Source organism: Vicia villosa, linkage group LG1, assembly GCF_029867415.1.
Source record: "Vicia villosa cultivar HV-30 ecotype Madison, WI linkage group LG1, Vvil1.0, whole genome shotgun sequence".
Lineage (NCBI taxonomy): Eukaryota > Viridiplantae > Streptophyta > Magnoliopsida > Fabales > Fabaceae > Vicia > Vicia villosa.
In genome coordinates, this window is record NC_081180.1 from 240,882,598 (window position 1) to 240,907,598 (window position 25,001).

The 25,001-nt window shown below is 35.3% G+C and overlaps 3 protein-coding genes and 1 long non-coding RNA gene across 4 annotated transcripts; all 4 read right to left on the reverse strand.

Annotated features, from left to right (window-relative positions):
* Positions 1-9,006: 9,006 nt before the first annotated feature.
* Positions 9,007-12,369, reverse strand: LOC131624422 (G-type lectin S-receptor-like serine/threonine-protein kinase B120). The gene is made up of 7 exons (XM_058895365.1): positions 10,983-12,369; positions 10,780-10,890; positions 10,413-10,642; positions 10,107-10,317; positions 9,781-10,018; positions 9,556-9,703; positions 9,007-9,465 (listed from the first exon to the last, which is right to left on the reverse strand). The coding sequence occupies exons 1-7, from the start codon at positions 12,295-12,297 to the stop codon at positions 9,163-9,165; spliced, it is 2,556 nt and encodes an 851-aa protein (XP_058751348.1). The 5' UTR covers positions 12,298-12,369; the 3' UTR covers positions 9,007-9,162.
* Positions 12,370-17,185: 4,816 nt separating this feature from the next.
* On the reverse strand, positions 17,186-19,081 carry LOC131624427 (uncharacterized). The gene is made up of 4 exons (XR_009290598.1): positions 18,801-19,081; positions 18,514-18,713; positions 18,319-18,410; positions 17,186-17,610 (listed from the first exon to the last, which is right to left on the reverse strand). It is a non-coding gene; the product is annotated as an uncharacterized LOC131624427 (long non-coding RNA).
* Positions 19,082-19,294: 213 nt separating this feature from the next.
* LOC131597533 (uncharacterized) lies at positions 19,295-21,230 on the reverse strand. The gene is made up of 7 exons (XM_058870228.1): positions 21,082-21,230; positions 21,007-21,022; positions 20,759-20,799; positions 20,590-20,680; positions 20,414-20,495; positions 19,622-19,694; positions 19,295-19,436 (listed from the first exon to the last, which is right to left on the reverse strand). Exons 1-7 carry the CDS (start codon positions 21,228-21,230, stop codon positions 19,295-19,297), a joined length of 594 nt encoding a protein of 197 aa, XP_058726211.1.
* A 64-nt stretch (positions 21,231-21,294) lies between these two features.
* On the reverse strand, positions 21,295-22,252 carry LOC131624430 (trafficking protein particle complex II-specific subunit 130 homolog). The gene is made up of 2 exons (XM_058895372.1): positions 21,780-22,252; positions 21,295-21,624 (listed from the first exon to the last, which is right to left on the reverse strand). Exons 1-2 carry the CDS (start codon positions 21,963-21,965, stop codon positions 21,343-21,345), a joined length of 468 nt encoding a protein of 155 aa, XP_058751355.1. The 5' UTR covers positions 21,966-22,252; the 3' UTR covers positions 21,295-21,342.
* Between the last annotated feature and the right edge of the window lie 2,749 nt (positions 22,253-25,001).

Consider the following 25,001-nt stretch of genomic DNA (forward strand, 5'->3'; position numbering starts at 1 on the left):
ATTGATGATATGATCGGTATATCCGAATGAATATTAACCTGATGATGCAAAAAATATTGCAAAGTGGAAACCATGAATATGTGATTCCTTAATTTGTTAATGAAGTTTTATTATTCTGATTTATTAATTAATTCCGACGGGTAGAATTGGGGTGTTATAATTTTCATGTGGCATGTGAAATGTTGTGGCGTGAAAATCATGTGGCAACTAAATTTGTGGCGTGAAATTCATGTGGCAACTAAATTATATTTAACTTTTTTTTTGTATGTGTAGGATGATTATCAGGCATTGCTTGTACAATTTCTGACTGTTAATCCTCAGTATACTCCAAGACCGGGAGAGCCGCTTCATCCGGATGTGGATTTTTATCTTTGGACTAAAGTCATTGGCGGCAAGGGGCCTAACGGGTGTTTTTTTGGTGGTGGAAATTTGGCAGGAACCTTGAGACCTGATGATAGAACTCTATATCAAAGAGTTATCGACAGGGAAGGAGGTTCACGTCCTGTAACTTTAACAGATGAACAGAGAGAAACCATAAGACAATTGGCCGTAAATGAGGTGAGGCGTGAGGCGGCGGAACGTGAAGCGACACTGAAAGCCTAAATGGAGGCCCAAATGATGGTAATGAGGAACGATCATCAGCGAGAAATGGAGGTCATGGCGAAAAGACAATCGGATATGGAGGCACAAATGCGACAATTTATGCAATCCTTTGGTGGAAACCAAAATATGGGGGGTTCTGCGCCGACTGATCAGGAAAATCTAAATGAGGATGAGTTTCCCGACCCAAACTGATTGTTGATTTAATTGTTTTTATTTTGTTGTTACTTTTGATTTTGAATTTGTGTAAACTATTAATTAAATTATAATTACATTATTTAGTAATATTAGATTTATAATTTTAGTTTCTTAATTTTAGTATATTTAGTTTATTGAATTAATTTATAAATTTTATAAATTTTAATATATTTAGTTTATTAATTTAAATATATATATGAATGTCGCAACTTCACACATATAATTGCGCTTTTATATCTCCTCTAGGTAAATTTAGTGACGTGATTTGCATGCCACTAGGCAGTGACATGTAAATCACGTCACTAATAAAGATGCTTTTGCTGACTCAATTCTGCTACGCCTGCTCTGACTGAAAAAGCATTAAACTCTGGTCCAAATGTTGCGACGTGATTTTCACTTCACTAAATAGTGAAGTTAAAATCACGTCACTAAAAGTTGCCACCTTGTCTCCTGCGACGTAAATGATCACGTCGCAAATAATGATTTGTGAAGTGTTTTTTCTGTTTGTGGCGTGATAATCACGTTACTACTGAGCTCTTTTTTTGTAGTGTTTGTTTTAGCCCTGAGCCTTTCAGCCATCCATTTTTAATTGTTTTTATCCCTTGCATAACCCCTTTGAGCATGTTTCCCTTTTGTTTGGAGTAGAAGCATTACGTCTCAAAGATGTGTAAAATTTAAGTTTGAGGTTATTGTTGGAATAACAACCAATAAGTTTGGGGTATCAATTAAAATTGAAGGAATCAAATATGAGTACAAATTTGAAAAAAGAAGAAGTGAGTATGAAATCAACAAACTTGAAGAAAAATTTAAAAAATTATAACAAAGTACTCAAAGAAAAGTGAAAATCAAAAGTTAAAGAGAACTCAGTTGAAAGAAATACCCCCTATTAGTTTTTAAGAAGACAATGTCAATGAGAATAATACTCCTTACTCCAAGTATCAATCTACTCTCCGAATATATCTTACCTGAGCCTCATCCCTATTACAACCTGCAAGACCTCAAAAACTGTGTTTATTGTGCATATTGTCATTTATTGTCATCTAGTTAGAATCTATTCAAGCATACAGTATAATGTTGCATAGTATGAATTTTCAGTGAAAACGCATAAACACCTGAGAAATTTGGTGAGACTGTGCAATAAAGTGACAAGTGAAGTAGGATCATCAAGTGAAAATAGGGAAGATCAATTGACCACAGTAAACAGGCAAAGCTTAAGGCCATGGTAAAAGAAGACCATAGAATATCCCAAAGGTATGATATTTTCAAATAACAAAAAACTTTATCTGAGTTGTCATGAGTAGATAGTTCTTAAAGTTTCTTGAGGACAAGCAACGATATAAGTTTGGGGTTGTGATTAGTCACCATTTCTGCTATAGTTATTATTATTTTAACAGGATAAAGTACACGAGTTATTTGCATTTTCCATAATGTTTGAGTGGTTTATATGTAAATTTTTTTAATTTCGAATTTGTATATTTTTTAAATTATTCTTAGTATTTTTGATATTTTTGGGAAGGTTAACATGTTTTGTAGGTTGGAGGAAGTCAAATAAATGGCCAGAAAAGGGACACGATGAATTTTTAGAAGAATTCACAAAGTCTATTTTTCAGCATGTTTTACATCATATGATAGATGTGTGGTATTTTGATCATAACTAGAGTGTCGTAACTCTGAATGATATGGGGTTTACAGAAGATGAAAGCTAACATCAAGAGCAAAAAATTTCATGAAGACACCAAAGACGATTTTTTGCATTTTTGCATTTCTGCTCATACGCGTATAAAATCTACAAATTTTTGCATTTCTGCCCATACAGATATAACAGCCATCCATACGCATATGGGAGCCTATCATGCGCCCAAAACACCGCGCATACGCGTATCAAGCCCCCATACACGTATGACAGCCCCCATGCGCGTTTGGGCCCCAGAATCGCAAAAAAGCCCATTTTTTAATATTTAACGCCAAGAAACGGTTTTTGAGGTTTGGACTGGGTTTTTGACGGTTAAGTGTGAATTAGGAGTTGAAGAACACAGAGGATCAAGGTGGAGCATCATCTTCAAAGTATTTTTGCCATTGAAGACTCTTCATCTTCCTCTTTTTGTAATGTTTGACATTTTAATGATGTTTATTTTCATTAGTATGAGTAGCTAAGCACATTTGAGCTAGGGATGGGTACCTGAGATTGGTTCTGTTGATAATTCAAATTTGATCCTTGTATTGAGTTATTCTTTATTTTCTAATAGATTTATTTCTTTTCTGAGTTTAATGCTTTCTTTCTCAGACTAATTGATGATGATTTATAGTTATCTGTTAGGCATGACTGTTAACAGTAACGCTTGATGGAAATAATTCTATCTTAGACATCACCTATGACTCAGGATACAATTTAAAAACCTATATGATTTGATAGACTAAAGTATATGTTATTGATAATTGAATGCTTAAATTCATATATAATTCACTATGGACATAAGAGTGAATTTGAATGTTTAAAGTTTTACTCACTTAAGACTTAGGAGTAGATACACTTGAGAACGATAATTTATGAAGATAAACTAAGTTGATACAAGGTCAAGTTAGGATTATTATTGAGATCATGATCAAACTCTAATTCCTTGCATGCTTTACTCATATTATTTTCTATTCTATTTTTAATTTTGCTGTTATTTAATCTTGTTCGATCAAAACCAATTCAAAACTCTCGATTGATTTTGTTTAACTAAATAGAAACTCGAACCCTATATCACCATGCAGTTCTTGAGATCGATACTTTGGGATCTCCCATTATTACTGTTTTGGCATATTAGTACACTTTTTAATTTACCAATCAAGGATCCTTGTTGTTGGAAAGGGTTTTCAAGAGCAGGTACTAACCAAGGACCACCATCAGAAATACAAAACTGGGATTCGCTCCTAGTTATGCCTAGAGAAGTATCTTAGGCTCCAAGGAACTTGTGGAGGAAGGCTCGAGATGGAGAACTGGTAATGGCCTCTAAGTGAAAGTCTGGTCTGATAAGTGGCTCTCCAATGCTGCTGAATTTAAGATCCACAGTCCTGCTCGAAGACTTGACAAAGACACAATAGTCCTTCGAGCCATAATCAAATGAAGATATGGAAAAAATTTGGGCAGCCCCTGTTCATACCAGAATTAGGAACTTCATGTGGAGATTGGCAAAGAAGATCCTCCCCATCCGAGCGAACCTGTTATAAAAAGGGATCAAGACCACACCTGAGTGTCCTCTGCGCCACACCAGTGTTGAAACAGTCCAACACTTTTGTTCAGTGGTTACTTCCCTAAAAATCTATTATACACATGACTTAATTTTGATGTAGATTTTGTGAATAGGAATTAGTTTAAATGTAATTATTTAGTGTAATTACCGATATAGCCCTGTAACCTTTATATATACGAGAAATAATAATGAGAAAAGTATGAAGCCAAGAATTGTTGACATGGTATCAGTAGGTTTTCGATCAAACCTATGAGTTTTAGGTTAATCTTGGCTTTATTCAGCGACACCCCACTAGGTCGCTCTTGAAATCGTCTCGGTAGATCTTGTTTCTCGGTAATTGAAATCATCTCGGTTCTCGGTAATTGAAATCATCTCGGTTCTCGGTAATCTCTTCCAAGATTGCGATTCTAATCTCGGGTGCTTACAAATCGTGTTTGCTTTGATCGTGTTATCGTATTGGTGTCGGCAAGTATTCTGAATTAGGGTTTTGACTCGGTTTCGGCAAGTATTATGAATTAGGGTTTTGACTTTGGTGTCGGCGAGTATCCTAAATTGGGGTGTTGATTTGGTGTCGGCAAGTATTTTCTTCAGTGTTCCGTTGGTGTTTCTTGTTTCACGTTAACAAAATTGTTACGTTAACAAAATTGTTCTTAAGTCATCTCTGATATTATGGCTTCCGAAGAGATAGATCATATTTGTGTTCGTTTTACCGGAAAGAATTATCGTGTTTGGGAATTCCAGTTTCTGATGTATGTCAAAGGGAAAGGATTATGGAGTCACTTGGACGATGTCTCTTTGGCACCATTAGAGACAACTGACTTAGATGCATGGGAAATAGAAGATGCTCAGATTATCACTTGGATTCTCGGTACTATTGATCCTCACATGATTAATAATTTGCGATCTTTTTCCACTGCCCAAGAAATATGGAACTACTTGAAGCGTATCTATAACCTAGCCAACGCGGCCAAACATTTTAAGTTGGAGCTAGACATTGCCAATTACAAACAAGACAATCTGTCTGTTCAAGAATATTATTCTGGTTTTTTGAATTTGTGGGCAGAACACTCTGCGATTATACATGTTGATGTTCCCAAGAGTTTTCTCGCGGATGTCCAAGAGGTCTACAATACTAGTAGGTGAGATCAATTTCTCATGAAGCTTCGTGCAGAATTTGAGGTTGTCAGAGGTGCTTTGCTGAATAGGAATCCTGTTCCTTCTTTAGATACATGTGTTGGTGAACTTCTCAGAGAGGAACAACGTCTTGCCACTCAAGGATCCATGTCTCACGATGTTGTCATTTCTAAGTCTGCTATGTTTGCATATGCTCCTCAGAGTAGAGGTAAAGGTCGTGATATTCGACATGTCCAATGTTTCTCTTGCAAACAATTTGGACATTTTGCTCAGAGTTGCAGTAAGAAGTTTTGTAATTATTGCAAGCAGCGGGGCCATATTATCTCTGATTGTCCCACCCGTCCTCCACGATCAGTACAACGTCCGGTGCAAGCATTTCCTGCTAGTACAAGCTCTGCAGTTGGTCCTTCCATCACCAATCCATCTAATGGTGGTGCTCTCCAACCTGAAATAATCCAACAGATGGTACTTTCCGCTCTTTCAACCTTGGGAATTCAGGGTAAGTCTTCGAATGTTTCCTGCCCGTGGTTTCTTGATTCGGGTGCATCCAATCACATGACAGCCTCTTCTGAATACTTGCACAATTTACATTCTTACCATGGTAATCAGAAAATTCAAATTGTGGATGGTAATGCTCTCTCTATCACGAATGTTGGTGACCTCAACTCTGATTTTCGGGATGTGTTTGTAGCACCTGGACTTGCTTCCAATTTATTATCTGTTGGTTAATTGGTTGATAATAATTGTAATGTAAATTTTTCTCGTGATGGTTGCCTTGTGCAGGAACAGGTGTCGGGGAAGGTGGTTGCGAAGGGGCCTAAAGTGGGAAGACTGTTTCCACTTCAGTTTATTTCTAGTCATTTATCTCTTATTTGTAATAATGTCTTGAATTCTTATGAGGATTGGCATAGAAAATTGGGTCATCCTAACTCTGCTGTTTTATCTCATTTATTTAAAAATGGTTTATTGGGAAATAAAAATGTTGTTTCTAATGCCTCTCTTTCATGTTCTGTTTGCAAATTAGCTAAAAGTAAAACACGTCCTTTTCCGTCTGGTGCTTATCGGGCTTCCTCTTGTTTTGAAATGATTCATAGTGATGTATGGGGTATGTCTCCTGTAGTTTCTCATGCTCGCTATAAATATTTTGTCACATTTATTGATGATTATAGTCGTTTTACTTGGATATATTTTCTTCGGTCTAAATCTGAAGTGTTTTCTATGTTTAAGAAATTTCTGACATATGTTGAAACTCAATTTCATGAAAATGTTAAAATTTTTCGCTTTGATTCTGGTGGTGAGTACATGTCTCGTGAGTTTCAATAATTTCTTCAACAAAAAAGGCATTTTGTCTCAACGATCTTGTCCCAATACCCCCCAACAAAATGGGATGGCAGAACGCAAGAATCGTCATTTGCTTGATGTGACCCGCACTTTACTTCTTGAAGCTTCTATACCACCCCGATTTTGGGTGGAGGCTCTTTCCACAGCTATCTTCTTGATCAATCGTCTTCCTTCTACGGTTATTGATCTCGATTCTCCTTTTTTTCGTCTTTTTAAAATTCAGCCTAATTACAATGATTTACATACTTTTGGATGTGTTTGTTTTGTTCACTTACCTCCATTTGAAAGGCATAAGCTTGGAGCGCAGCCTGTTCAATGTGCGTTTATGGGGTATAGTCACTCTCATAAGGGATTTGTGTGTTATGATGTCACTAACCATCGTTTTCGCATTTCTAGGAATGTGACATTTTTTGATAATCAGTTTATGTTTCCATGTGTTTCTCCTATCATGACTGATATTGTTACTCTTCCTAAGTTTTCTATTATGCCTCAATCTATAGAACGCTATAAACCAGGTCATGTATATGTCAGAAAACACAAACAGCCGGTTCCCACACCCCTTCCCGACGCTGAACCGCCACCTGATCCTGTAACGGTTGAACCACGACGTTCTGGTCGAATATCTCGAGCACCAGATAGATATTCACCAGACAGGTATGATTCCTCACATACTTCTCTGACTGCCACACTCTCTAGCATATCTATTCCTACTTGCTATTCACAGGCTGTTAAAGATGTACGTTGGATAAAAGCAATGAATGAGGAACTTCAAGCTCTTCAAGAGAATTTCACATGGGATATTGTCTCTTGTCCTCCTGATGTTAAACCCATTGGCTGCAAATGGGTGTATTCTGTGAAATTGAATTCTGATGGGTCCCTCAACCGTTTCAAGGCTCGCTTGGTTGCCTTAGGAAACAAGCAGGAATATGGAATTGATTATGATGAGACATTTGCACCGGTTGCCAAAATGACATCTGTTCGTACGGTACTCTCTATAGCAGCTTCTAACGGGTGGGCTCTTCATCAATTAGATGTGAAAAATGCTTTTCTTCATGGTGACCTGGCGGAAGATATTTATATGACTCCTCTTCAAGGTTTATTTCCGTCATCTAAGGGTGTGTGCAAGCTCAAACGCTCCTTATATGGTTTGAAACAAGCGCCTAGAGCATGGTATGAAAAATTTCGCTCCACTCTACTTGGGTTTTCCTTTACTCAGAGTCAGTACGATTCTTCTCTATTTATTCATAGAGCATCTATTGGAATTGTCCTACTTCTTCTGTATGTTGATGATATGATTATTACTGGTTCTGATCATGCTTCCATTCAAAGCCTTAAACAGCAGTTACAAGCAGCGTTTCATATGAAAGATCTTGGTAATTTGCATTATTTTCTTGGTCTTGAGGTTCAATCTACATCCAAGGGCATATTCCTCCATCAACACAAGTATGCCACAGATTTAATTTCTATGGCTGGTCTGCAATCGGCTAATCCAGTGGATACTCCTCTTGAGATTAATGTTAAATATCATCGTGATGATGGTGATCTGTTGCATGATCCCTTATTGTATCGTCAACTCGTGGGTAGCCTTAATTACTTGACTATTACTCGCCCTGACATATCATTTGCTGTTCAACAAGTAAGTCAATTCATGCACTCTCCTCGCCACCTTCACTTGGCAGCAGTTCGTCGTATAAATCGTTACTTGAAGGGAAGCTCTCATCGTGGTTTATTCTTTCCCACTGGAGTTCCTCCTAAATTGAGTGCTTATAGTGATGCCGATTGGGCAGGGTGCCCTGATACTCGACGATCTGTCACTGGTTGGTGCATGTTTCTTGGCTCTTCATTGATCTCATGGAAAAGTAAGAAACAAGCGAGAGTCTCTAAATCTTCTACTGAATCTGAGTATCGTGCCATGTCTGCTGCTTGTTCTGAAATAATTTGGCTTCGTGGTCTTTTGGCTGAACTTGGATTTCCTCAAATAGAGCCAACTTCACTTTATGCTGACAATACAAGTGTCATCCAAATTGTTGCGAATCTTGTTTTTCATGAACGCACCAAACATATTGAAGTTGATTGTCACTCAATCCGTGACGCTTATAATGACAGAATAATATCACTTCCTCATGTCAGTACTCAGTTGCAGATTGCAGATATTCTTACCAAGGCTGTTCCGCGTCCACGTCATCAGTTTCTTGTTAGCAAATCGATGCTCATTGACAAGCAGCATCAATTTGAGGGGGGGGGGTGTGAATAGGAATTAGTTTAAATGTAATTATTTAGTGTAATTACCGATATAGCCCTGTAACCTTTATATATACGAGAAATAATAATGAGAAAAGTATGAAGCCAAGAATTGTTGACATATTTCAAATTTATTTCTTCTAAAAGTCTATTATGTTATTGGTAGAATGAGCCACCTATTGATTTGGAAAATCCGTGTTTGAAGCACAACCAAAAAGACATGTGAATTTGAAAAGTCTCACAGTACAAATTGATTGTATTCTATAGAAAAATATTACAAATTTAATCTATAGACATTGTATTCACTTTCAAGGTTATATAAGTTTAAATTCAAGAGGCAAAAATGAAGAAAAATATCAAAACTACGAGCCGTCTGAAAACAAAAATGACTCATAAAGTTCATTAACTAATTCTATCTCCCTACTAGCATTGTGACTGTGAGATCATTTGAAACATCAAGACCATCCATGTATAATTCTCTGTCGTCAGATCTCCTCATGGAAGTAATCAAAGGTTGCACAGGTAAAGGAAGAGTTGTTGCTTCACTCTCAAGCATCAACACAACATTGGACATGTTTGGTCTAAGACCTGCTGAATCTTGTACACATAGCATCCCTATGTGTATGCATCTCAATGCTTTGTTTTCAGGACTAGAATCGCGAATGCAACCATCAACAAGTTCTATTGCTCTCCGTTCGTTCCATAGATGCCATGCCTACATCCATTCCATAACAAAAAAGATTAGCTTTTCCGCCTTTTCGCAATTAAATTAAAAAAGGTGATATGCTATATTTGAGATACTCACATAACCTATGAGACTCGAATCATCTGAATGACGAAAGCTAGTGTTTTTGCGGCCACTCACAATCTCTAGTAGCAATACACCAAAACTATATACATCTGATTTGACTGAAAATAGGCCTTCCATAGCGTATTCAGGAGACATATAACCACTGCATATGGTAGAGTTACTTGATATTAGCAACACCGAGAAAGAATGGGCATAGAAACGGAAGCAAATAATACTTACTATGTACCAACCACTCTGGTTGTATTGGCTTCATTTTGATTTCCACCGAATATGCGAGCCAAGCCAAAGTCAGATATTTTTGGGTTCATATTCTCGTCTAACAAAATGTTACTTGCTTTTAGATCACGATGAATAATTCTAAGTCTTGAATCGCGATGCAAATAGAGTAGTCCTCTAGCGATTCCTTCAATGATTTCAAAACGTATCGCCCAATCTAATTGTGCTTGCTTAATAGGATCTGCATCAAGAAAACTCAATTTTGTTAAGAATATGTGATCCTAGAAATGCAGTAAGAAAATGTGCAGGGTTAATGCGAAGAAACACACCGAATAAAAAGCAATCCAAGCTTTTGTTTGGCATGAATTCATATACAAGCAACTTTTCTTCCCCTTCAATAGAACATCCCATTAGTCTAACCAAATTTCTATGTTGTAATTTTGCTATCAACATCATTTCATTCTTGAACTCCTCTAAACCTTGGCTCGACCGCCTCGAAAGCCTCTTGACAGCTATTTCTTCTCCGGTCGGAAGCTTTCCCTGATAAATGAAACAGCAAAATTTCATTAGATCCTTATATTAGGCCTAGAGCTAATAAATGTTAGGTTTAAATATATAGAAGCATTTGTTTTCACCTTGTAGACAGGACCGAAACCGCCTTCTCCGAGCTTATTTTGTTCCGAAAAATTGTTGGTTGCTGCTGACATGCAACTAAAATTGTAAAATGGAAGCTCAGTCTTGCTTAGTTGATTACCTTCCAAACTATGTTCACCTGATCCTGAAAATTCTGCAGACACCTCTCTGCTCTTTCTTGCATCAAACATTGGTATTACATCACTATTTTTGCGACGCGAAGTAGTAGAAACTGCCAAGAAGAGAATAAAAAAAATATATACACAACTTATATCAGAAAAGCAATTCACAGGTACATTTTTTCTATCATCTTATAGTAAAAAAATAGGTACGATACGATGAATATGAATACGAATATGAATATTTCACCTTTGAGTTTTCTCTTGTTCCTCCATACCAACCATACAAACATTCCTAGACAGATTAACCCTGCGAGAACAACCGATATTATCACAATCTTCTTGATTTTACTTTCGTCGCCTGAAAAATTGTACTAAACTGATAAATAAGAATCCAAATCAAAGAGCTACATTACATCAAAAAAGCTAAAGGGACTTTTTAGAGTATCTTACCTAAATCCGAACGAGCAAGACGAACACGCAATGTATTCCCTCCATGTTCAAACTTTTGAAGATCTACCAACTCTCCATACCAAGCCATGCAACCAATTCCCATAACTTCTGCATAAGCAGTACAAGAACCATTCTTCAAACAATTCCCTTCACAATCCGAAGTATCTACCACATTCGCGAAATCGGGTAACTTCATACACCTAAGCTTCCAAAAACCATCTTCTCCCAAACTACCATTCCTCATATCACCCTTCAATGCTGTCATCCTCCTACATCCACCTGTTAAATCCCCTCTATCCTTTAGTTCAAACCCTTTTAAGCAACGACATTCAGCCAAACCCGAAACCGACAAATCACAAACTGCAAAATCACCACAAAAGTTATAAATCTCACACTCATTATTAGGCCCTTTTTGTATCTCAGTCCAATTTTTCTCATTTTTGTCCCAAATTAACTCTCTTTCGTAACCATCCGAACCAATCTGAAACCTCACAGAACTAGGATGATTCAACAACTCTTTATTATAAACAAAATACCTATCTCCATTATTAGTATCCAAATTAAGAACAAAACCATTAAGAAAACTAGCTGTCATATCTACACCAGTAAAAATTCTACCATCCCAATAACCACTTCTCCATTTTCTCTTCTCTCCTTCCAAAATTACTATTTGTGGTGGCAACCCTTCAGGATCAATTCCCATTGTATGGTTCCCTAATGAAGGATCCGTACTTGATTTCCATGAAGTCAAGAAAACGCTCTTCCTCTTCTTCTTCTTCTTCTTCCCATTCACATGAATTTTCATCCCAGGTAGATAAGTATCACTTGGATTTTCAAAGCTTTCCCATAACACCATTTTCTCATTTGAAAGAACAAGGTCACCATCATCTCTAAGAACAACCTCGGAGTTGTTTTTGTTGTTGTGAGCAATGGAAACATTTGTAGACCAGACATGTTTTTCATTTTCGTCGAGGATAACTAAATTGCCGTTTGTTGATATTGTGAAGGAACCATTGCTGCCATTGATGGGTTTGTTTCTGTTTGCAACCCAAATGACTTGGGGTCCAGGAATGTTGTAGTACCAAATACCAACGTAACGAGAAGAAGAGTTTTGGAAACCGAAGAAACCCATCACGAAGTTGAAGCCATTGGAAACTAAAACTTCACCTTCTCTGTCTCTGATGAAATCACCATGCTTGATACTGTCTCTGGAAGTTGAAGCGGCACATGAGAATTCTGAACAGAAACATAGGAAACATGATAAACATGCAAAAGAAAATAAGGTTTGGTAATGGTTTTTTGTGACCAGCATCATTTTGTTACTATTTTTGTTTGTGAAATTTGTGTTAGAATGATAGAGTATTAAATGTTATGGTTCTTAAAGACACGTTTTAATAATGTGGAAAATGTGTATTATATAGTTTGTCTTTTTATTCATAGAGGTTGACTTGAACCTACCAAGAAATGTTGATGATATAAGTGACAAGGGTTACGCGGAAATTGACGTGGGTGGAACTCGCTACTTTGACATATAAGAGTGTGAGGTGTTGAAATTGTGTACATTATTAGGGGGTGATTGACACATACATATATTGAAGAGATTCGAAAATGGTTTACGTTGAACGTTTAAGAATGAAGTTTCTCAACATGTCTTCACTTCGTAACTCTCTCGGACCGGCCAAACAGTCCAGCAAAGTTGGCCCGACGATGAAAGTCTAATTCAAAATACTCTAGCAGAGAAGCGATGAACAGGTAGACCCTTTTCAGAGAACCGTGTATATCCAAACCGCTTGGCTATCATCGGTTATTGGATCTAATTAGACGGTCTCACGTATTATATGTTGGGCCGAGCAGAAGCGATTTTAACCGTCCATCATATAAAAGTTATTCTTGTTGAGATAGACACTACATATTTACCCAAAATTTTAAGACATTAGGTATATGGGTTTCTTCACTTATAAAATTCTCAACCTCCATTTTTATAAGAAATGTGAGACTTCAAACTTAACCACACATCATATAAAAACACTTTTACGCACATAACAAGTACTTTTCATTCACACTTGTAAAGTTATACCTCTTGACCTCACAAACTTGAGTGTTGGAGTGCTAACCTTCTAGGAACACTGATAGAGAGTATAATCATATTATTTAAGTTAATTTAGAATTTTAATTGATGTTTTTATGTATTCTTATTTGGATAAAGCTAACATGTGTCCTACGGGCACATGTTAAGAAACCTAAATATAGTAAATTTGTATTCGAAAACGTAATAAACACATTAATTATAAACTTTTTATGAAAACAATGCACAATTTCTAAGTAAAAATTTATACATTTAGCTCTTAACATGTGCTCTTACGGCACATGTTAGCATGACCCTTCTTATTTAGTGGGCTCTTATTAATATTTGGGCTTTTAGGTTTATTATTCATTAAGAGTATTATATAATGTAGTCTCATAGACACATTTGGAATCAATCAATGAAATGAAAAAGTCTTTAATTTTTCTTAGTTAGTTTGTGTTGTCTTTTATTTTGAAGATTTTATTAGTTTTGTTAGGGTTCCTATTTTGCTTCTAACACATACCCTCACTCCAGTGCATCTGAGGCATGTACCACCGTACCAAAAATATATTTGTCCATATATCACTGATCTTAGGTTCCACACCAAACTAATGATGCTGTTTGTGGGAAACTTCTTATGAATCTCAAAAAAACTCCACGGTGAATCATCAAATATTTTGGATGCACTTTTTTTGCTGCTCATTCCTTCAATTAGCAACCACAAGATTTGACCTTGCTACCAGAATTGCCACGTCGATACTGACCTCTATCCCGACACCACACTTCATCATCTCATTGATTACCGGAATATCACCCAACTTGAAGAAGCCACCCAAGATTTTACGAAGAGGGGTGCTCAAAATTGTAGAGGAATGAAGGAGAGCCAAAAGACGAGTCCAATCCTTGGATGTTGAGATAAACAAAAGATGGATGGAGTCTCTAATGAAGTGCTTCCATTGGTGATAACCACCATAATATAAATTCATGTATTTTCAAAATTTTGATTGACAAAGGAAGCTCATGCGACATCATGTACGCCAGTCTTTTCAAGAAGTTATGGCTAGACAAAAGAAGACTGTCACTTAACAAAGACATGGATCTTCAGGCGTTAAACGATTCTATGACTTGTGTCTTATGCACAATAGAATTACCAGTCTCCTATTGAGATGGAAGAGACATAAGGATGGTGGACATGCCACTTCCTTGTGGTCCTTTGTATAAATGACTAAAACTACACCATATGGAGACCTTTCTTCACAATGCTTGATCTAGTTCCTTTGACTATCCACTTAAAGAAATCTCAAATAACTTTTTTATTTCCAACACAACTCAAGTCTACATATCATTATCAATCGAGTCAAAGACTAACAACAACAATAGATCTTTAAAAAGGATCTTCAAAAAAACTTGATAAAAACTGAAATAAAAATAATAAATTCAAACTTGAAATTGCTTAAATTGAAAAAATATTTAATGATGTTTAGCATATTCTTAAGTGTGTGCTTCTGTCCACTTAGAGACCATGTCGTCGTTGTGTGTCAATGTCTATATATTACTTTTGTTCATCTTTTTCATTTAAAGAAGCGGATAGAATGCACACAAGGAGAAAACAATGTAATTCGTTTTTTTACCTAGGTTTTATGTAGTAACTATTCATTGATTAAACCTAACATTTATGCTCCTATCTACCTATTGTTCCTTTTGAAAATCGAAAATGGATGCTCTAACTATGCTTTAGAAACCAGAAATGAGGATAGTTGGATAACTGTTGATCTTAAACAGTGGCTTTGATCTCCTTTATAGTAGCGCGAGATGAATTTGCCTGATTAACACTCCAACACCCAAGTCAGTTTGAGATGCAAGATGAGTATAATGAAAGTGGAGATCAAAGATTGTACCTTGCTCTTAGCATATGAGCTGCTTTTATACTTTAGGTCAATTAGAGTGGATTTGAGATGGATTGGGCTATGGTCAATTGGGCATTTGGTCGGTCCAGAACAGTTTTCTCCAAGACTTTTGGGGGAAGCCTTAAGTATTATTGAACGAACTTCGTCTCGTGATCCAATGCAGAATGGAATTGAATCTCCTGGGATCAATTTTGTAAAAGTAATGGGGAACAGACGCATTTAATGTTGTCTCATCATCAAAACGCTTCATCATCCTTTTTGGCACGTGTATTGACATAACTTGTTAGGGGTATGACGCACTTCATAAAGTAATTGAGTACACTCGAGTTACGTGTATCCGTGAGTGGAAATATAGTCATTGATCTTGTAATTTATTTCCCTAGTTGGTTATCATCTTTCACCTGTGTTTTCTTATAAATAGAGTGAGTTGAGTATTTGGAAGTTTTCGCAACCTTCTAGCTTTCAAGCTTACAGTTACTTTACAGAAAAGTGTCATCACTCCTTCTTTTCTGAGAGTATCATTAGAAGTGATTTGTTGCTTCACTTAGAGCTTTCTCCTTCTTTCATTCCTCCTGGTTCATCAATCTCCCCTTATCAGGTATCTTTATAACTCAAGCTTTTTCTTCAGCATTTCCTATTTTCTAGTCAGGATGAGTGATAATACTTTCGACTTAGTGAGTGATTCTAAAGTTAAAATTGCATCTGCTTCCGTAATGGGGACATTTCCCGATTTTACATTTCTCTCTCTTAGTAGTGATCACATAGGATCAGAAATCATAACCGTATCTGACGATTTTGGGTCAGAAAGAATATCTTGGAATTCTTTAGGGGAAGAAACTTTTTCTTCTGAGTCATTAGACGCCCTATATTGAATGTTAGCAGAGGAATAAGTTGGTATGAGGTCCCTATGCCCCCTTGTGTATTTTTGGAGAAGGAGGTGAGAGTCAACTTGCAAAGGAGGTGTGGACCTCCGTTTTTCTCGGGCCATACCTCTGTTCGGGAGAGATACGTGAACTGACTTTTTTTTATCGCTTATGCTTTCGCATTTTTTAAAATTCACAGAGTCGCCACCGACCTTTTATTTTATCCAATTAAGGAAAGGTTTATAAAAGAAACAAAAAAAAGACCTTTAAGAAATTCTGGGTAAGGGGGTAGGTTATACAAAGGGAAGGTGTTAGCACCCTTTGTATCCATGGTTATCCATGGGCTCTTAAGTTTGCTTAGCTCACTTGTTTTTCGATCACTTTTCAATTGCTTTAGAATGCTCATATGTGGTTTCAAATACCTTTGTAAATTGAATTTGTAATGATCCTTGTGCGGATGTCACTAGTACAAAAATGTTAATTTACACCTGTTTTTTATTAAATTTACACCCATTATTTTTAATAAAAATCGGGTGTATATCCACAGGGTGAGAAATGTCTAACGAATTTACACCCGTTATTTTTAACAAAAACCGGGTGTAATTAAGCGTAATTACGTTTTTAATTACACCCTGTTTTAATAAAAATCGGGTGTAACTGGGCGTAATTACGTTTTTAATTACACCCTGTTTTAATTATAATAAAAATCGGGTGTAATTGGGCTTAATTACGTTTTAATTACACCCTATTTTAATAAAAATCGGATGTAATTGGGCTTAATTACATTTTAATTACACCCTATTTTAATAAAAGTCGGGTGTAATTGGGCTTAATTACACCCTATTTTAATAAAAATCGGGTGTAATTGGGCTTAATTACGTTTTAATTACACCCTATTTTAATAAAAATCGGGTGTAATTGGACTTAATTACGTTTTAATTACACCCTATTTTAATAAAAATCGGGTGTAATTGGGCTTAATTACATTTTAATTACACCCTATTTTAATGAAAATCGGGTGTAATTGAGCTTAATTACGTTTTAATTACATCCTATTTTAATAAAAATCGGGTGTAAATATGTTCTTAATTGCCCCCTATTTTAGTAAAACTAGGTATGTACTCCTGTACAATTTAGCACCCAGAACTTTCAAACTGTATAGCAGCGAAACAGTGAAATAAAACTGCTTTGACAATTTGAGGCATTTTGATATATATAACCAAACAAAATATGCATTTTTCAATTTTGCTACATGATATGCATATATATTCAACATATAAAGTGATCCTTCTACTTTTGAGAAAAAGAGATGAAAGGGTTGGATCAAAAACACGAGTTGAGCAATAATCACAGTTGAAAAAACAAAAATTACACAGGTGGTGCAAACTTCATTTGATAATTGAGGTCCAATTAGTAGCTATGATGAAATTGCCAATATACAAAGGTGGCACTCCTCAATTCCCATCAGAACCTTAAGTTAACTTCTAATAATACAAAGGAGGCACTACTCAATTTCCCTTAGAATCATAAGTTAACTTCTAATAATACAAACCTTGTGATCTACATCATAAGAGCATACAACTTTCTTCTTTCAATCAACCAAGGAACCACTTAGCCATTAGATCAAAGAATGATTTAGATTAGTTTTGACAAAAAAGGACAGATGATAAATAACAAATTGATCAAGCCTCGATAATTGGTCTTCGAAGACCAAAACAAACAGCTGACCGAAAAAGAAGAGGTGCATCTTCTGTCAATACCTTTGCGTCCAACTTTTCAATATGGGCCCATATCTGCATAAACAATATGTATGTTGCATAATGTCAGATAATTTACTAAGAGGTACTAAATCATTTTTGGGGATGCTACTAGAACAACAATTGAGGAGACAAAAATAAAAGTGTGCATAAAAATTAGATTGGTTTCATAATGCACCATATTGAGATAAGGAAGAATACAGAGTGCTGGTGTAGAAATATTAAGCAAGAAAAACACAACAAACCATACGAGTACTGACAAATGTGTAGTAAACAATAAACGCAACTGACAAATAAGAGTTAAAGCATGACTGTATGTAGAAAGGAACTTCGTGCAGCATAATGAAAGAGCAGATTAACGCCCAGCCACTTTCTTAACAGTTAACCCATCTCGAAGTATACATCAGTTCAATTTCACAAATCACAAATATTAGAAAAGCTATTAATTAGACTTCATTGTAATAAAAATGCAATTACATTTAACTCAATAACTTATGTGTCTAAAAATCAAAATAAAATATTTTGAAATGCATTGGAGAGTATACCTATTAACATAAATTGTTAGGATTAGGAATATGCTGACAACACAAGAGACGTTGTCATTTTATTGCAAAGAGAAACATATAGAATCAAACAGTAACACTAAAACAACACAATTTGCTCAAGCTAACATAGGCTCAAAGTCTAGAAGCAGTAGCACCAAACATCAAACTTAAGATGATTTGCATAAGAGAAAAGTCATACCAATGTTACAAAATCTACTCCTCCAACACAACAGTCAAATCCTTCTGATGAACACAACTCCTTAACATTCAGTCCATTATCCTCTTTTACATCTAAACAAAACCAAAAACAACAAAGTCTCCTAGCAGCATTTCATCAAGCATTAACATGAACAAATACTCTAAAACAAACAAAATCATAGTAAGGAAAATTAACCTGACTGGTTTTGTAAATAATTCTCTCTACAGGGGTTACATGCCAGCCAATTTGGGAATCCATTAGTGGAAACATCACAACAAAAAGTACGAAAACGATGCTTAAAGGATTCAGCTCCATTCGCATTTATAATTTCCTTAGCTCTATCAAGAGTCTCATCACTACAATCGCATGCATAAACAATAACATCCTTGTTTTCCCTACAAAGAATTTAAAAAATATAAAATCAATAGCGTGATGAAGAATAAGAAAAGGCTGAGAAAGAAGGAAAAAAAAAAGAGAAATACCGTAGAACTTTTCACATTAACTGAGAACTTTTCACGCCTAGAAAAGGCTGTCTATATGGCCATGGTGCAGTCTAAGTCACCGGAGAGAGTGAATATTTCTAAACTATAATCATAATATTGGCACATGGTTTTTTCAAACATTTTCAAATGGTTCCTGTACACGCATAAAATAGTGTCCAAAGAGAACAAAGTGGCCTTTCAAGTATCACTTTTGATAAGGAGAAAATGTCTCCCGACTATTAACCATTGCAAATTTTACATCATTTACCTCATTTTCATCAGTTGCTCGGGCAAGAAGATCTTCTTTAGCTTCTATAGAATCTTGTATAGAATCTTGTAAACCATCATGATAAAAACATGTAGTTTCCAGCACTTATTAATGTTAAAAATAATTAGTCACGCAAAGATGATCAAGCTAAAAGATAATCAAAAAGTAAAAGAGGGATATTCCCAATCACTGTAAATTTAACTGAGAAAGAAGAATTGCAAATGAATTATCCATAAAAGCCATCGAAATGTCCAGCATCTATGTCAGATTGGAGCATAGGTCGTTTTCCTGTTTGCCAAACAATGCCCTCGGCTAGGTGTTCTTTGCTTGGGGTGAGCATTACGAAATTGGGATCAGCTCTTTGATAACTGCATACAAGTAAAAGTGCAAATAAACAAGCAAATTTACCAACAGTTCGGAGCACAAGTTTTAAAATAAAATTGAAAGCAATTCTCATTTTTTTAATGCAGCAACACAGGTTTGGATGAGTCATGATATATTAGCAGAGAATCTATTGAATCAAAAACAAAGAAGTGCTTCCAATGAAATGAACCTGGCTTCTCTGAGACTTTCACTTTGGAGGCCAAATCCATATTGCAATTGACCGTCTGCACGATCTCTGGTGGCTGAAAAAAAAAAGGACATTCTCAGCAGGGACAAACATCCAGTACGAGGATGACTCTATAGAATCACAATCTTTGGAAGAAATGTCTCAAATTAACATATTTAACTTTGGAAATTTTCATATGAAGAGAAGTTAGGAACAATTTAACATCATAGATATTAGATCTTATATCATCGAACTTGCAGAATGAGGTAGAGTGGAACACATCGAAAATGATATTATATGGGCGATAAACACAAAGAAAAAAAACAACATACCCCATCCCAAAACACGAAAAAAAAACATACCTCATCCCAAAACACTCTCTGCATAGGTAAAACATGCTTATCCAATGTACCAAATACTAATCTTTGGTCGGGAGAACTTAGTAAGTTAGTAGTGCCCAACATAAAACATAGTGAGCATTATTTAGAAAAAAGAAATGCTCAAGGGAGAAAACATATATTCTACAAAGAATATAGGTATAACAGTTTAACACGAAGGAATAATTTAAACTTCACAAACATCGGGAAATAGGGAATCCTTCTTCCTAGCGCCTCCCCGTACAAGGACGGATGCAAAAGGATGTGAAAAATCCCACTTAAGAAAAAAAGGAAAACCGGGCTCAGTCATTGGTTTGAGTAATTCTTGGTTAGACTTTACTTACATTTTGACTGAATTCCAGAGGCTTTAAGACCAAAAACATAGCAAGATTGAGTAGAAAAATCCCTCTAGATATACCTGAAATGTTGAATGTGAAAGAAGGTTTCCACCATGACTTGAATGCAACAACCATTGTTGAGCTTTTAGGTCCAACTTTTGCCTGAAAATATGATAAATATTCATCTTTATTCTTGAGTAAATCCTATGCAATCAATCTATGACAAAACCTGCCTAGCATTATATTGATTTTTTACCTTCAGCAAGAAGTTCTTATTGGCTTGCCAGGAAGCACCTATTTGAAAAGTGGAGTCTGAGATACTGTTTGCTGCTATCGCGTCATCAACACTTCAACGCAGAAAATTAGATTTACCACATTGGTACAATTGCACAGAAGTTTGAATATCTTTAAAGCCAAAAGACTACCTTGTTTGTAACTCAAACCCAAAGTCAATGTAGTTTGTATCCTGGATAACAAGGTAAAATATTATTAATTACCTTATGGCAGAAGAAGAAACATTAAGTAAAAACATGATGAAGGGAGCTTCAAAGATGTATCCATATGATGATTAACATATAAGAATGATGGAAATGGAAAAACCTTTCAAATATCTGATTATGGAATGCTCCAATTTCAAGTTTTAGAGATATCGTTCTCATTCCATCTACAATACTCTCTCCTTGTTGTGACTGAAAAGAACAACAAAAATAACTAAGTAATTAATGTTTTATATAAATGACGTGAATACCAACAAGGTTTTCTATCACTGTCAGAACCTGAAGATGATCCTCCGTTGAGTGTGTCACTGATGGCACGATTTAGAGTCCAGAGTATAGAAGGAGCGTCACTTGCCCAATTCTCGTCCTCATCATTGTCTGATACACCAGAATAGGCCATAACATCATCACTCTCTGCAGGACCAACTTTTGAAACACCACGAGATCTAAACCTCAACTGCCCAATAAGAACTCCAAGAACATATGACCCTGGTTTCTGAAATAATCCATCTTCAAGAGAAAGTAGCCGCACACAGGATAGCAAGTAGCCAGCTTTGATCATTAAGAATATTTTGACACTCTCCTAGAATAGGAAGGACCTCGGCCAACAAGTCCTGCCATCCTTCCCCATTATACAGTGCACAAACCTTCTCATATGACTTTGCAGCTTGGTCAAAATGTCCATGTTTAAAGGCAACAGCAGCTATCTCACCATCAAGGACAACTCCATGTCTTTTCCACCAGAAATGGTGGTAATTGTCAGCAGCACCTTTAGTTAGCTCTAGATATTTTTTCTGCCCATAACAAGAAACAGACACAGATCATTAATGAAGATGTAGTCTAAATGACACTAGATATTAACAATTATTTTCAGGTCAATATGTACTCATAAGGGAGAAAAATGATAAACTACACAACCAAAGGCATGAATATCTGCCCATGATGATACCTCAAACTCCTCAGATGATGATAATGATTTTAACATCCCAAGATTAGAAATTGTTTGCTTCAAAGCATGTTCGGCAGCAATATAAATCTCAGAAAGCCTCATAGGTCGGCCAATTGAGCTATCAAAGTTTTCCGGAGAAGTATTAGTACGTGTCATCGAATTTGAGAGTACTTTTTGTGGTGACATCTTGGGGGGTGAATCAAAACATGATCTGTCAGCATATAAATCAGATTGATAAAAACCCAAATTAAAACAGAAATTATAAGATTTTATAACAGTTTACTGTAAGTGATTCCATCTGGAGCAGTATATAGCATTTCATTACCCTTCCATTGGACCCTGGCGACTGTCAAACATTTCAAAAACATTTCCAGTGGAGAGTGAAGCCCTCCGCCTGTTAGCCTCTTGTAGTAGTACAGTTGGTTCAAGGGGTAGAGGTTTCCTCTGGATACCAAAGTGCTTGATTCTAGGAGTTGTTTGGAGAATCAACAGCCGAGATATAACCACATAATGTTGAGTGTGTCATTGAACTGCAAAGTAGCAAACTAATCATCATATAAACAATCCTCAAGAGTTAACAAACAAAAAAAACAATAACATTCACACAAACATTGTAAAAAATTGTCATTTTTCTTAAAATCTGAATATAATCTGAAAACCCCAAAGTAAAATGAGTTCAATTTAACTGAAATCTATAGTAAAATGCACAAACCTCAACAAGTGAAAATGATCCTCACCAAAATTGAGACACATAACACGAACACTCTTAAAACCCTTAGTAAAATCAAACCCCTCATCGTGTACATCCTCGGTAGTATCAAACCCTAAATCCTGCACCATTTTATCCTCAATCTTCCTCATGTGCTAAAAATAATTCTAATGCACCAATATCTTCATCAATTGAATCCACTCCGGCCACAGAAGCACCAAATCCACCTCTTTCCTCACTAATTTCGCGAGTTCACTGTTCATTTTTGCCTCTTCATGAGACAAAGATATTGTTATTGGTTGCGAAACGGGTTCGATAATTTCGTTTGGAGAGTTTTTAGATTCACACCAAGCTCGAATTCCTTGACGTGTTTCGTGTTTTTGAGAATGTTCGATAATTGCATCAATTTGATCGAAGACGAAGCTGTGACGAGCAGAAAGGTTAAGGTTTAGGATTTTGGTTTTGGGAGGTTGAGATAAAGGTGAGAGCGTAAGAATGGGGTTTATAACTTTTATTTCAATAGGTCAAACAGTGAAACGTCAATTTTATATTTCAAAGTTAAATCGTTTGTTTAGACACATTAATATTGATTTATTAATTTATTAATAATATTTAAATTATTTATTAATATGCTATATAAGATTATATATTTTGAGTTATAAATTTTAAATACATTTTTTTCATATAAATTCACACCCTTTTTTTGTTTAAAGGGAGTAATTGAACTTTTATTATAATAATATTTTTAATTTAAACCCGTTTTTAGAAAATAGGGTGTATATTGTCATCTCATAATGTTTAAAATAACATGTTATTTACAAAATTGCCACTTCATTTTTTATTTACACCCGTTTTTTATATATTGGGTGTAAATTTTAAAATTATATTGATCTTTTTGTAGTAGTGTGTATACAAAATGTTTGTTTATCTTTCGAAAGATGTTTTGAAAAGAACGTTAAATTCGTAATGATCCGTGTTTGGATGTATACAAAATATTGTCTTTTTGGAAAGTTTTGTTTTGAAAAACAACAGTGTATGAGAATTTTGTTTGTTTTGATTTGAGCGAGCAAACTAGGAGGTCTACCCTGAGTTGTAAGGTCTTTATCCTATTTCCTTTAAAAATCTATCCTTTCACCGGATACAAACAAAAGGTTCGATTTTGTACTCGAAACAGTAGAATTTTGACTTTGATTTTGAAAAGAATGAGAAGGGATTACCTTAAGAGGTGCAAGTGTGATTGTGATTGTATTCAGATATTTTATCTTTGAAGTTAATGATCTAACGGTTCAATTTTATCTTTGACATACACGCAGTTTATATTTGCTGGAAATTAAAATGCGGAAATGTAAAGTGCGGAAAGTAAATCTACGCTATTACATCGACTGTGCAGGAAATGTAAACTAGCCTATTTACATGAATTTGACATCCTATACATTTATCTAGGAATTTAAATTGCAAGAAAAATAAAAGGCATGTTTTTGGATTTTTTATGATTTGATTTTAATTATAATTAATGCATGATTAATTAAATTAAAATGAAGAAAAAAGATGAAAATAGATTTAAACCTAGAAATTAAGTTTAAAATATGTACAAAATATTTGTCAATTAATTTTAAAACAAAACTAATTTTTTTTGAATTTTTGAAATTGATTTGAAATTGATTAAGCTAATTAAAACATAATTATGAAAATAATTACACAAATAATTAAAACTTAAAGAGAAAATTATTCAAAATATGTACAAAATTAGTCTATAATATATAAACAATATTTTATATAAAGAACAATTTTTTTTTATGATTTTTTGATTGGTTAGAATAATTAAAAAGTAAATATATAAATATATACTAATTAATTATGCAAAATATTGAAATTATGAAGGAAAATAAAATATTTTTATTTCAGAAAATAATATATTATTTTAGAAGTCTAAAAATATTTTTTGTGTATTTTTTGGATTTTTTAAACTATTTTTAATTAATTTTGCAAAGAAATTAAAATAGAAATAAAAATAAAAGGATACTGATCAGATGTGGAAATTGAATGAAGGAACATGATGCAGCTGCATGATCTGGCGCGTTCGATTGGATGGATAGTGGATCAGATGGTTCAGATTTTGAGGCGCATGGCACTCAGTGTACCTGCAAAACACTTGATTAGTGGGAAATTTAAAAAACTTGCGCGCGCGTGCCAGCCAATAGGAGGAGGACACGCATCATCTTCAACCTCCAGACGCCACTTTCAACAGCGCTTTTATGCAAAAGCGCTATAATTGATGAACCCTAATTCTGCAAAAATAACGAATAGGGGTAAACAGGCATAGAAATCAGGCGCGATGGTACCATTCAACTCGTCTTGTTCCACTGAATGTAACCATGCCCTTAATTTGCTTTAATTTTGGCCCTAATGAAGAACCCTAATTTTGAGCTAAGAAAACCCTAAAATGGTATATGCTACAAACAACCATTAAAATCTCATTGAAGCTCCAGAAACGACCAGAGCTTCAAACCAAA

What these genes read in the sequence shown, in the direction of transcription:
- LOC131624422 (XM_058895365.1), bottom strand. Translation starts at nt 12,297, where the DNA reads ATGATGCTGGTCACAAAAAACCATTACCAAACCTTATTTTCTTTTGCA. An exon ending in GTTTCGGTCCTGTCTACAAG is followed by an intron (nt 10,318 to 10,412) that starts GTGAAAACAAAT and finishes TTCATTTATCAG; the next exon opens with GGAAAGCTTCCGACCGGAGA. An exon ending in ATTCGAGTCTCATAGGTTAT is followed by an intron (nt 9,466 to 9,555) that starts GTGAGTATCTCA and finishes GAATGGATGTAG; the next exon opens with GCATGGCATCTATGGAACGA.
- LOC131597533 (XM_058870228.1), bottom strand. Translation starts at nt 21,230, where the DNA reads ATGGCCTATTCTGGTGTATCAGACAATGATGAGGACGAGAATTGGGCA. An exon ending in GGGTTTGAGTTACAAACAAG is followed by an intron (nt 20,681 to 20,758) that starts GTAGTCTTTTGG and finishes TCTGCGTTGAAG; the next exon opens with TGTTGATGACGCGATAGCAG. An exon ending in TTTCACATTCAACATTTCAG is followed by an intron (nt 19,695 to 20,413) that starts GTATATCTAGAG and finishes TTTTTTTTTCAG; the next exon opens with CCACCAGAGATCGTGCAGAC.
- LOC131624430 (XM_058895372.1), bottom strand. Translation starts at nt 21,965, where the DNA reads ATGTCACCACAAAAAGTACTCTCAAATTCGATGACACGTACTAATACT. An exon ending in CATCATCTGAGGAGTTTGAG is followed by an intron (nt 21,625 to 21,779) that starts GTATCATCATGG and finishes TGTTATGGGCAG; the next exon opens with AAAAAATATCTAGAGCTAAC.